The 13,897-nt window shown below is 39.3% G+C and overlaps 1 protein-coding gene across 13 annotated transcripts in view; it reads right to left on the bottom strand.

Annotated features, from left to right (window-relative positions):
- LOC134348516 (PTB domain-containing engulfment adapter protein 1-like) overlaps positions 1-13,897 on the bottom strand; it is a 436,378-nt gene that overhangs the window by 82,937 nt on the left and 339,544 nt on the right. For all 13 annotated transcript variants that reach the window (XM_063052010.1, XM_063052016.1, XM_063052011.1 and 10 more), the window contains 3 exons: positions 10,960-11,097; positions 6,413-6,529; positions 3,817-3,909 (listed from right to left, as the gene is read on the bottom strand). In XM_063052010.1, the coding sequence (XP_062908080.1) occupies positions 3,817-3,909; positions 6,413-6,529; positions 10,960-11,097 (348 nt within the window). The remainder of the gene's footprint in view (positions 1-3,816; positions 3,910-6,412; positions 6,530-10,959; positions 11,098-13,897) is intronic.

Raw genomic sequence — 13,897 nt, forward strand, 5'->3', positions numbered from 1 at the left:
ATGCGATACATCTTGAACTGTTCCTCAATAGAGGGCAAACAGGTGTTGGTGCCAAACTTCATACCCCTGGCTGGACAACATACTGGACCAAGGAAGGACCATTCTGCTCAGAGAAAACGTGAAAGTGATGAAGGCAGTGGTCCGACTAGAGCAGTTTTTCTACACAATATACCTGTACCTGAAAAAGCATCTGATATGCTAACCAGGCAGTTATTAGTGAAATGTGGCTTGGCTTTAATGTGGAAGAGACCTTAAGGAACTTCAGTAAAGATGCAAGCATTCGGCTTTTGTGAGTATAAAGAACCAGAATCTACTCTGCATGTATTAAGGTTATTGCTTGAACTTCAAGTGGGAGACAAAAAGCTGCTTGTAAAAGTAGATGCAAAGATCATAGCCCAGCTGGATGAATGGAAGGTCAAAATAAAAAGAAGTCAATGGAGATTAAAAAAAGCAGAAGATTCGTCAGTTGTTGTGGTGGATGAGGAGATCAAGAGGAGAGATAAGATGGTAAAGAGAACAATAGAAGGATTAATAATACAATACTTCAGTGACTAAATACACCTTCCCAAGATCAAGATGCACAAACTAGAGTCAATAGGAAAGAGAAGAAAGGTGTCCAGAGCTGTCAGAACCACTTCTTGCAGTCTCAGAGTCAACTCCTGCAACCACCAGAGAGAAGACCCAGAACCTCATCTGCCAAGCAGAGTTATCCCCTTTGTCAGGAAAAAAACTTTATCCCACAAAAGTAAGAAATCCTCCAGAGCAATTAAACCTTTAGGTATGAATAAGCTAATTTAAAATTTACTATGTTGTTGATTATCTGTATATAGTGGTTGTATTATATAGTATACTTTGTATGTAGTTGATGCATTCTCTCTTGGGTTGGCGTTCATAGCTAAGCAGAGAGGAAGGTTGTGTATTTCATATTCTAATAATATTTGAGTAATCTTGGATGTATATTAGTTGATTAAGCTTTCTTGCTCATTTAAATATTTCATTATAAATTATATGTATAGATATGTAAATTGCATACATCATCACACTACATGATACATGCACGCCTCGCTTTAAGTAAAGACTAAGTTGCACTTCGAATTCCTGTGTCTTCCTTTGAATTAGTTTAATGTTTTGATATTACAAACATAATGAAGTGGGCCCACCAATGCTCCATATAATTAAGACTTGGCCCCATGCAATGTCGAATAACAGCCCCTTAACAATCCTAACTATTTGCAGGGATATGACAGTGAATCATGATTTATGGTACATAGATCCCCTCTTTCAGGATTTTGCAGGCTTTGAAGAAATAGTTCATATGCTTAATATCTTTCCTACTAAAACAGAATATATACCATATCGTGTTTGCGTATACACCATATCTGCCAGATCTTTGTCCACCTCAGCTTAACCTACCTCTATACCCTTCATGGACTTCACAATTTACTTTCTTGCAATCCGTGCGTTATCAAAAAATTTACTAATCATGACATGGATGAAGGTATCAAAAGAAATGATAAAACACTGAGATATCAGCATTCCAACAAGAAAACATCCCATTAATGCTGTTCTCCATTTTCAGTGTGCCAGCTAATCTCTTATCCTTGCCAAAGCATAATAAGGTTGAATTATTCCACAAGTACTGAATCCACACCATATCAAATGCCTTAAGTTTAGTACATCTACGGATTCCATTTTATCCATGACAAGCCATTTCTATGGTGACTGCCTCATCACCATACAAAGTGATATTAAATTCTTACAAATAATATACAGTTCTTGATGCGCACACTTTCATATTTGGCCTCAATGTGGCGGGCTTTTTACTGAAGTTATTTGGTGGCAGACACTAATTCAGGAGAATAAAATATTCCTTCATGTTCTGATTGATCCTTAATGGGGAAAATCTCCCATACAAGGATATTAAAATTTTAAAATTTGGTCCGCATCAGAAAGATTGTTTCCAGTGTTCCCTAATGAGATGTTTGTTGGTTTTATTTGCTTGTACTTGTAGTAGACATTATAATGTACAAGCATCATTGTTTCTGCCTGGAACGACCAGCAGTTTTCGAATGACTGACCGTAATGATTTTTTGTCCAGGAAAAATAAAAACTCTTTGAAAATACCAAAGTTTTTAGGATCAAGAAGTGTACAATTAATACTCATATTCTTCTCAAAGTGAAAAGAAAATCATTAAATGGTTCTTTCAGCATAATGAGCAGTCCTGGTTATAAAGCTATAAAGCTCCATATCACAAAACAATCTACATTTAAACTCATTTTGAGTATTGCCATTTCACATACACAGAGGCAGCTAAAACAGCTATAATACTCAGGAAACATGGAGTCCCCACTCTTGGATGTACTCCACTTTACCTGACTATAATTTTGCGTTTACATCTGTGTTGGCATTTATAACATCATGTAAAAGTTACAAAGAGCTGCAAATGTAATATTTCACGCAGCAATTATGCCGAGAAATATAACTCCCATATCAGGCCATTTTTTATTCAGGACAAACTTACAGATGAAAGAGACATAATAGGGTGGGGAAGGGAAGGCATAAAAATGATTATTAATAAGGTTGGAGGGCAGAAGAGAAAAAAGGAACAATGGAAGGAATGATGGTTCAAGACGAATTATGAGGTAAACAAAGGCGATCTCATGCTAATTGGAAAACAAATGGGATAGATGAAAAAATAGATCTGGCATTACAAAAGGCAAAGTATCAAAAACCAACAACAGTTTTGTTGATGGAGATATAGATTTAAAACTAAAGTACATCCAACTTTGTAGAAGGTTGTAGTGTGGTGCATTTGGTTGCTGCATTATTAGATAAACATAATATTATTAGAGGGCATGCCAAATATATTTGCAAGGTATTATCAGAACTGTTGGAAGGACTCTTCAGGAAAGAATGAGCAAACCAGATGAAGGTGACTTTTTCTCCATGAAAAGATACTGTAACTAAAGGTTTAAATAGACACAGAGACCATGCTTCTACATTTGGTAAAGGACAAATGTAGAGGTTATCAATATAAGACAGTCAACAAGCTGATTTAGTGGAAAGCAATGCTGTAACCGAGAGCTGGTAAAATGGAGAATTTCCCTCACTGAGATTCAATGAGGTAAGAAGTGTACATGTTTTTAAAGGGAAGCCGGATAGGCAGATAAGTGAGTGAAGAATAAAGGGCTATGTTGATAGGTATATTGCAGGACATAGTGAGTGGTGGTGGTTGTTCATGTGAATTGAAAACACGCACGGATCAATTGAGCTGAAAGGCTGATTTTTGTAAAAAGATGCAGAAGCATCTAAATTAACCCTGTTAGGTAAGCTCACTTTCAAACTGGCTTACTGACATTAAGTAATGAGTTAATTTAATAATAGTAAAATGCTCCTGAAATAAACTTCATCAAAATACCAAAGATACAATAGGGTCTTTTAAGAGACCCCTGGACAGGTGCATGGAGCTTAGAAAAATAGAGGGCTATGGGTAACCCTAGGTCATTTCTAAGGTAAGTACAAGTTCAGCACAGCATTGTAGGCCAAAGGGCCTGTATTGCGCTGTAAGTTTTCTATGTTTCTATGTTAAAATATTGCCACTGTATAAATACAGATCCACCATTTTAATAACTTAGCTTCAACATAATCTTAAGAAAAAAGGAGTACAGTTTTTGGAAAACATTTACTAAGGGTAAATACACTGGAAATAATCTTTATTTATTAGAATACTTTTATTCTGTCTTGTGATGCCCAAATATTAAAACAAATAATTACAGATTAAATGAAAATATGTATGTCACATGGTATGTACTTACTGGTGATGATGGACCTTGAGTGACATTTACTTTAATTTCCAGTTCCTGAACTTTCTTTTTCAATTCAATATTCTCTGTTTCCAGTTCTTGAATCTGTAAAAGCAATTTTATTTGTAAAACTGCATGTTTACTTTCACAGAAGTTCAAAGAAAATTCAACCTTGCCTCTGCGCGTAAAATAGACCTTAGATTTCTATCTTTGGCATAAGGATTAAAATAAATCATGAAATGTATGATTATTACAATGGTTGGTGTTTTATTAAATGAAGTGCGAAAGATACTGCAGCAATTTTCCCTGTTAAGTCTGAGAAGGCAATATTCCTTAGATACTGTACATTTAGATACTAGTAGTAGTTCATGCACATACAGAAATTGCTACTGAGCAACTTAGTTAAAGTTGCAGAAACTCACTTCACACACCAACCTCATTCGCACCATGCATTCCAACAAAGAGAACCTAATTAGTAGTATATCCATATATCGATCATTGAAAATGCGCAGTAATATTGAAGGGGTAAACTTGCATCCCACTTCCTTCAAACCCAAGTAACAGCTATAATTCTGCAATTAGGTCATTGAGTGACAACAATCAAGTACAGCTGCAAGTGATACAGCTCATAAAATTTGAATGGTTCTGTCCCAATCAATGTAAGATGTCAACTTACTTTATTGGACTGTTAAGCAAGGGTTCAGAAGATCAGATGTTTCCCAAGCAATTCAGCCCCAGTGAGAAACATTACAATGGCCATGGTTGAGATGTTGGGTTTAGATTCAAGACCAATTTCAGATTTGGAAACATAACTTGCATTTAATCACTCTCAGAATTACAGTTGCTTCTGGCATAAATTGTCTGAGTTTCACAAAAGCTAAAAGCAGCCTGAACTGAATCCTAGTGCTGAACACCACTGCAGATACTTTTAAGTTGTATCAAAGTGGGCCTCATGTTAGGAGTGAAAGCCTTTAGCAGCGAGGACCATAGTACATACAGGGCAAGTAAACATGCACAGTCATCAAGGGAGTGGCCTCAGAGTGGCATATTCTGCATGCAATGGATGATTGCAATATCCCTGCCTGCCAAGAGCCTCCATTCTGCATCAGACATGTAGGATTCAGAGCAGAAATCACAAACTTTGTTGAGTGTATGCTACCGAACAAGATCGTAGCAGATTTTGCCTCAAGTTGTTGCAGTCTTAGGAGTGAAATCATGCTAGCTGCTCTTTTCTGACTATCAAAGATTGATGACCTACAGTTCAAGTTTGTTCAAAGTGTTGGCAAATTTTTGTAGGTGTATACATGAAAAAGAGTATTCACTAACATTTTTGGTTCCTGTATTTTTAATTATAAGCACCCACAAAGAAAATGGTATTTCCAACAAAATTTGCATTATATAATTGTATGCTAAACTTTCATGAATACCTTTGTGCTGATTACACAAGACAGCTTGAGGGAATATATTGCTTTAAAGGCTTATTATAAAAATAGGACCACCTATAGCTAAAATAAACTCTAAATACAATTGACGCTAAACAGTATTTTGATCTTTATTTGTGCACAATAAATCCTACATATACATAATCACAAATATGTTGAAATTATTGTCCCATGGAGAACTACCAGACTGAGAGAAAAGCCAGACCAGAAGTGCATACTATTAAAGCTGTACAAGAGAAGAATGGAGAGGCAGAGTATCTTTATTTCTGTAGTTTGGCATGTGCCAATGGTCTATCACAGGAATAATAATTGATTCACTTTTGTCTATATTGCATATTTCTATCATACTGGATGTACTCCCATGACAACGGCAAGACTCCAGCATTTAAACAACAGTCTTAAGACTATTCCGTGCTATTTCCTATGATATTTAAGGCTTCACAAGTTTCACGGCAAGTTTGGTATTTTCAATTCGTTTCTATTGTTATTAGTAATCAGAATAATTACACAGCATTTGCAAATACTGAGTGCTTATGGGGCACTTCTACTCTGGTAAGATTAACATCTGATGTTAATAATTTTGGGCAGATTTACACTTGTGTATAAAATCTGTCCCAATGTATCCCCCACCTTGGAGAGAAAATTGAAAAGTTTAGGAACACCAGAAACCTAAAGAATACCTGGGAACTATATGCAGTATAATGATTCTCAGGATGAAAACCATTCTCAGGAAAGAAACCAACATGGATATTTGGGTTACAGATTGACTCTGATGGGAGGTTCAATTTGAACATCAAACATCCTCTAACTTTCCAAGCAAAATAACAGGAAGATTTATCCATATGTAAACCATGGAGAAAGTGAGTACATACATTTGACTTCCATTTATAACTAACAGAAATTATGATCATAACCCTTGGCTTATGAACTACTAAGAGATACAACTTATTTGACTTGCTGCATTTTTATCAAATTTGATTCTGAATTTTGGTAAAAATGTTATATGTGCATGGTTATATCATTCGCATCATGTTACTTGTGTTGACATATGCATTACAAATTCCTACTGAAGTTTCACATGTCCAAAGAATCATGGAAATGACCAAATTCACAATTAATACTCATTAAATCAATGGTTTAGGCCAGTACATCCATTTTAAACTCACTCGTTTCTGTAAGCTGGCAATCTGTTTTCTTGTCTCAACATCTTTTCCTCCAGTTTCCAGAAACTTCTTGTAGGCCAAGTCAAACGCCTGGCCAATAGTCAGTGTTATCTCTTCAGCCTGAAACAGATCGAAAATATTCTCATTTCTGTCCAAGGTTTTGAGATTGCTGTTGAAACAGAACTTCAGACATATGCTCTGAGATCATAAGAGGTAATATATAAATAAATGTCCTTATTTATCTGAATTTTAAAACATCTGGTCAGTGTATAACTAATTTTATTCAATGTGTATCATCTAACTACATACCAGAGTCACACAACTTGGAAATTTAATGGGTACAAAACCAAGTACCATATCCCTGACTTTCTCTCTACCTACATAAATAGGACTGTAACTCCTGATATTTAGTTTGAATTCAGTATTTCCTTCTCTGGAAATGATTTGGTCAGGACTGAAATAAATTCTGAATGTTTGACTTTACCAATAATTACTATTTCAAGAAAGCCTAAAATGTTTAACACAGATTCAATAGATCTAACCATTACTACTACTACTACGTTGACTCAGGCCTAGGGGGCCGGCGTCGGGCACGATGACGGACTCTCCACTTCTCCCTCTCCCTCATCAGTGTGTTCAGTTCATCTACATTAGCCACGCCGCTGTCTTCTAGCAGCGTGTTGACCATAGTCTTGGGAGGGCACCCAGGGTTCATCCTCCCGTGCTTGGGCTCCCATATGATGACTAGGCTGGCAGGTAGCTCGGGGTGGCGTAGACAGTGCCCCACTAGTCGCAGTCTTCTCGCCTCGATTTTAGTGGACAGCATCGGTAGGTTGTTATAGAACTCAATGTTTGTCATGTGCTGTTGCCAACTCACATCAAGAGCCATCCGGAGCATTCGTGTATAGCAACCATCCAGAGACTTTCGCATCGTCTTGGTGAATGTCCGCGTCTCTCATCTATACATGAGAATGGACTCTATGACTGCTATGAAAATCCTCTTTTTAAGCCCTCTGGTCAGGTTCGACTTCCAGATTTCCTTCATGTCGTTCATAGCCCTCCACACCAGTGCCTTCCGTATCTTTATGTCCTTTTCCGAACTCATCATTCTTGACCCGAAGTACTTGTAGTCAAAGACTTTCTTAATGATATCATTCTCTACGGTCTTGAGAGTACCTTCGTCGCAGTTAAGCACCATGTACTCTGTCTTTTTAGCGTTTAGGTGAAGTCCAACTTTATTGAATTCTATTTCCACTTTTGTCAGTTGCTGCTGTGCTTCCTCCATCTGGTCAGAGAGCAGGACTATGTCATCTGCAAGATCGAGATCCGTGAGCGTAACTGGTCTGATCCTTTTGGTTTGCCTTGGTTTTATGGTAAAACCAAGCTTGTCATGATCTTTGGTAGCTTGACGCAGAGCGTAATCAAGGACGATTATAAAGATGTAGGGTGCCAGCGTGTCTCCTTGCAGCACAGCAGCTAGGAGCTCGAACACTGCTGTTTCTCCATCTGGTGATACAGCTTTCGCCATGGTTTTGGTATAGCTGGACTCTATTACTCTCAGTAGATGGTCTGGCACTCCGTAAGCTTTCAGGATCTTCAGCATTTTACCTCGGTGGATGGAGTCAAAAGCTTTGTGAAAATCCATGTAAGTAAGCACGGCTGGTCAGTTGTTCTTCTTGACTTCCTCGATGATTCTACGGAGAGCAAGTATTTGCATTACTGTTGTGCGCTTCTGCCGAAAACCATTCTGATTGAATCTTAGCTTAGGGTCAATGGCGGTGCGAATCCTGTTCAAGATCATCCGATTGTATAGCTTTGCTAAGATGCAGGTCAAGCTGATACCATGGTACTTATCTGTCTTTGTGAGGGATCCAGACTTGGGGACTGGGATAATGTTTGAGAGTGACCACTGTTCTGGTTTGTTGCCTTTCGTCAGTGCCGTATTACATATGTCCAGCAAGATGTTGTCCAGTCTCAGTTCTTCAGGACATCTGGCAGTATCCCATCTGGTCCAGCGCTCCTGCCCTGTTTGACTGCATATTTGGCCTTCTTCAGTTGTTCAATGGTGAGTGGGCCGTCATCGATGTCGACTTGCATTAATATCGTGGGTATGTCCTCTTCTTCTTCCGTGATTGTTGGAGGGCTTCCCAGTAGGTTCTTACAGTGGGTAAACCATGTCAGGACACGGTCCTCTGCTGTTTTACCACTTATTTGACCTAATGGGGACTTCTTTCATCTACTGATCTCATTGTCCAGGCGCCATGCTTCTCCATGCTGCATGTCTTCATTAGCAGCTTCTACCTCTCTAATCTTCTCAGCTAGTTCCTCTTCCTTCAGTCGGTCGTAGGTGGTAAAGAGATTCTTCTTTGCTGTCTTGTACTTGACTCTTAGCTCTTCTGTTTCGCTCCTTCTAAGTTCGGCATGACAAGCACTGACCACACTTCTTGCTGAGACGGTCAGGATGTTTCGAGATCCGACTCTTCTTGGTTCGCTTCACAGTAGGCAAAGTCTTTGTTGCATCTGTGTGTGCGTCTATGAGCCGTTGATAGCGGTCGGTGGCAGTCTCTTCCTCCCCCCTTTCCAGTGGGCTGAAGCGATTTCTCACCTCCACTGTGCACTGAGCTTGAAGAACAGGTTGTGAAGAGAATGCCTTTCAGTCTATCTTCTCCTTGGGACCTGTGGCTTTGGGTTGCCGCAGGCTCAGCCTCAGCCTCGCTTGCATTGCCACTACTCTGTGATTAGAACTAACCAGTAGTCTTTTCAAAATGCATTCTTTTGTTTTCCTTGAACAAAAAAGGTCAAACCAAATAATAGGGTGTAATATTAGGTACAACACAGAAACAAATTTTGTATCCTTCCTCCTCTGAGAACACCAACTGATCTAGAAGGGACTGTGCCAATGAAAAATTTACAATATAGTCACGATATATTACCCTTTCAGAATGTTCCCTAATTTAGTTTTATGGAATGAAACAATGAAGTAATGCCAGATTGCTCAGGCTCAATTGTAATAGTTTCATGCCCATACTTACATCAAAAGATGCAACTGCTTTGATTTGTTAGCTGACACAGTTGAATAACTCTGCCACCTGCTTCAAAGGAACAAGTAGCATGTTTGCAATTCAGAACTGGCACAGTTAATGAAAGCAGTTAACAGCCTTATCGCTGGGGTCTCTTTCTCCACTATTTTCCAAGCAGCTGTACACTGCATTCCCTGGAGGCCACACCGACCATTATTTAATGCAACACCCCGACGGCATCAATCAGGTCACCTAATGCCGTGCTGCACTCTCTCGCTGCTGGCCCAAGTTTTAGCTTCAACCATCAAGTTCATTGCATCTGACACTTGATTTGAGCAACAATTCTGACACCTAAGCAAAATTTATAGACGCTCAAGAAAAAAAGGCAATATTTATTGATTAACTTTCATCTGCATGGGGGAAAATAGATTAAGCTCACAATGCACCTAATGCAGAAGTCCTGACACATTGCATTAAGGCAAATGTGGTCATGGTATATTTTAAAGGGTGCTATGGCAAAAAAAAATCTCAGCTAAATTCAGTTTGGATGGTCTCAGATACATTTTCAGAGATGGGGCTATTTCTTATTGTAGCATGTAAACGATCTTGAAGGAGAAACTGTGTTACAATTCAACCTCTACCTACTGATTATTCCAATATACAGACAATCCTAATTCACATCTATGACTTGAACTAAGCCCAACTGAACAAATGGGCCTAAGATATTGATGTAATGAGGAAGGTATGCTAGCAGCTCCATGTTCTTTAGGGATTTAAGAAAATTTAGTATTACACCAAACATTCTTACAAATTGCTTTACAAGTGGAGCTCCATCACAGGCCCAACACCACTACACCCCCAACCCATGGATGGCACAGTAGTGTAGTGGCTAGCACAGTGGTTTATAGTTCCGGCGACGTGGGTTCAATTCCCACAGCTGCCTGTAAGGAGTCTGTGTGTTCTTCCTTTGACCGCGTGTGTTTCCTCTGGGTGCTCTGGTTTCCTCCCACAATCCAAAGACGTACTGGTTGGTAGGTTAATAGGTTACTGTAAATTGTCCCGTGATTAGGCTATGTTAAATCAGGGGTTACTGGGAGGCATGGCAAGAAGAGCCAGGAGGGCCGATTCCATGCTACATGCCAGTAAATTAAATAAATAAATATGTCAACTATACCTTGAAGGGGCAGTTCCTCAAGTAGGTGGCATTCACTATTAAGGCCATTCATCATCTGGCATATGCCCTCTTTTCATTACTACCATCAAAGATGAGGTAGAGCAACTTGAAGTCTGATACTTCACACAGCTTCTTCCCCTCCAATATCTAATTTCTGAATGATTCATGAACCCATGAACATCATTTTTAAACTGCACTATTTATTATAGACTTCTATGTCTTTGCACTGCACTTTTGGCACGAAAGAACAAATTTTACATCATATGTTAGCAATATCTGATTCTGAAATTATTTACATTATGTTTCCCACAGAATTTGTTCAATAGCATAGCCTAACATCTCTTTTGTAGACTTACACACTTTTCACTGTCAAACACGTAGCACAAGTGTTTATTTGACTCAGCATCCTTGCAAATAAAAGTAAATATCTTCTTGTCAGTTTTGTCATCTGCGCAGAAAGATATTCGGTGCAATTGACAATTATGCAGAATTTCCTGCAAGGCAAACAAAGTTAAGTATTTTAATTATTCATAATTGTAATCAGGTGAAAAGTAATCAAGTCACAGAAGATTTCTGTGCAGTATTTACTAAACAGTTGAGCGTTACTGATCTCTTAAGGAGTGACCATTTACAATTAAGAAAATTTAATTAATTAATATGACTAATTTATTCTAATATGACTTGCTTTAAGCTACAAAGATGATATCAATTACGGTTTACTTTAAGCTACAAAGATGATAGCAATATCTTCCTGCATAATCTTCTACCAATCTCTGTCTCAGTTTCTCCAATAAAGAACTCTATGATAAATTACTAATGATAATAAACTTTTGGAATAGAGTGATAGTTTTCTTAATGCTACATTTTACTTAGAAATCTAGAAAATTCTAGAAAATTTTCATCAATTGAAATTCATCTAATTAGGAAAATCAACATGCAAATTTTCATCCCTGCCACTTGCTGCAACGTATTATCCCTCTTGTGACAAACAACCAAATTATCAGAAGATTGATGCTGATGAGAGAGATAAGAGAGACAATGGGGAAACATTCAGAAATGTTAATGGGAGATGAGAGAGATTAACGAAAAGAGACACAGTTCCCAGTATTGTCAGACCGGTTGCTTTGAACCTGAACTGTTTGAAGTTTGACGGACAGGCGACACCCCAGCAGGGGGATAAAAGGAACAGGTTCGCTAAGGCAAGAGACACACCACGACACACCACAACACCACGAGATCACGAGGTAACGAGACCCTGGAAGTGCGGAGTGCCCCCCCCCCCACAAGTTGGTGGGAGTTTTTGGAGGTCTGATCGCGGGACCGACCATAGACGCACAGGGTGAGAAGGTACGATCGGCGGGAACCTGGTGCGTGTGTCCACCCTTGCCTGGGTGCCGGGTTCACCGCAGAAGAACGATTGTATCTGGAACGGAGGGGTCACAGTCGGTGACCTCAGAAGACATTACAAAGGGCTCGCCCGAAAGCTAACTGCGAGGAATATCAAAGGTCTGTTTGAATCCGATTTGAATATTATCATTCGCTTGCTCTCTCTCTCTCTCTCTACCCACCCCCCAACGGCACAACAGCGATTACTGTGAACTGTACTAAGCTGAACTGAACACTGCGTCACTTGAGACTGATCATTTACCCCTAGACTGCGATACAGCTTGATTGATTCCTATTATCCTAGTTCTGTGTACATGCGTGTTTTATCATTGCTAACCTGTTGCATTTATATCCTTACTATTAGAGTACTGTGTTATTTATTTCTTTAATAAAAACTTTCTTAGTTCCAGTAATCCAGACTCCAACTAAGTGGTCCATTCCTGCTGGTTTGGCAACCCAGTTACGGGGTACGTAACACTCTCAAGAAACCAGTCTCATACTCCTACAATTTCTCTTCCATTTGCTTGGGGAAATGGCATTTTATGATTTTTTTTTTGTTTATCAGGACATAATACTTTGATGTACTCTTGTATCCCTCCTAGCCACAGGTGAGTTGCCAGTGAACTGGAATATAACCAATCTTGTTCCTTTGTTTAAGAAGAAAACAGGGACGTACCAGGAATTTTATAAGTTGGTGAGCCTTGCACCAAAGGTAGGGAAATTATTGGAGAAGCTTATTAGGGGAAAGGAATCATTTGCATGTGGAAAAGCATGAATTTATTATGTATAGTTAGCACAGCTGTTCCGATAACTTCACGTAAGATGGTGCCGTATTCGATCACAGTGGCTACTAGTGGGTCAACCAAAGATGTATAATCATCCTTTTTAAACATCTTTTACAATCGCAAAATCCTGCTGCACATTGGAAAAGTAAAGTACTGCAGGTGTGCCTGATCAGTGAGTTGTTCATTGACAGAGAAACTGGAGGAGCTGGACTTGGTGCGGATTGTGCTGCTGCCTGCACCACAGGCGAGGGGGGAGTCGGTGTGCGTAGGTGCTGTGCAGCCTGACAGTGAGTCATTGTCCTAGTCGCTTTTCTTGTGATTGCAAGACCCTGTTGTACATTATCAATGTGGAATGCTGCAAGTCTGATTCACTGATTAATTGGCTGAGAGGTGAGCTACATGGCTTGGTCATAGCGAGGACTACACCTCACGCCATGATGTTGCCTGTTTACAGCCATCCAGGAGAGAGGCGTTACAGTCAGTAGGCTCCAATGGAGGCAGTATAGCATGGTATACAAGCTGGAGCCGGTGCTGCCCCTGGCGTTCGCTTGGCAGAAGACAAGCCGTATTGTGTTCGATGCAGATTTTTGATACATTCATCGACTCAGGGTCTTGGACTCTATATTTTTGTGTGACTGTATTTTACTGACATCTTACATGTGCTTGCTATTTTATATGTGCTTTGTGCTGTGTGTGACTGTTGGTATTGTGTCGTGTGCCTTGGCCCTGGAGTAACACTGTCTCATTTGGCTGCATTCATGAGAATTCATGCATAGTTGAATGTCAACAAAACTTGAACTTCTCTAGAAATTTCATTGAGGTTTTTGTGGATGAAGAAGTTTAAGAAGGTAGGGCAGTGGATGTTGTCTACATTGATGTTAAGGGCTTTGATTAGAGATAGAGATCTTGGGGTCATCTCCATAACTTCCTGAAAGTGACAACACAATTGGATATGATGGCTAAGAGAGCAAAGGGCATTTCTGCCTTCATCAGCTGGGAACTTGAATATAAAAGTTAGCACGTTATGTGTAGCCGTGTAGACCACATTTGGAATATTGTGTGTAGATTTTGTTACCACATTATGAGGAGGATGTAACGGCTTTGGAGAGGGTGCAGAAGAGAT

Source organism: Mobula hypostoma, chromosome 6 (genome assembly GCF_963921235.1).
Source record: "Mobula hypostoma chromosome 6, sMobHyp1.1, whole genome shotgun sequence".
NCBI classification, from domain to species: domain Eukaryota; kingdom Metazoa; phylum Chordata; class Chondrichthyes; order Myliobatiformes; family Myliobatidae; genus Mobula; species Mobula hypostoma.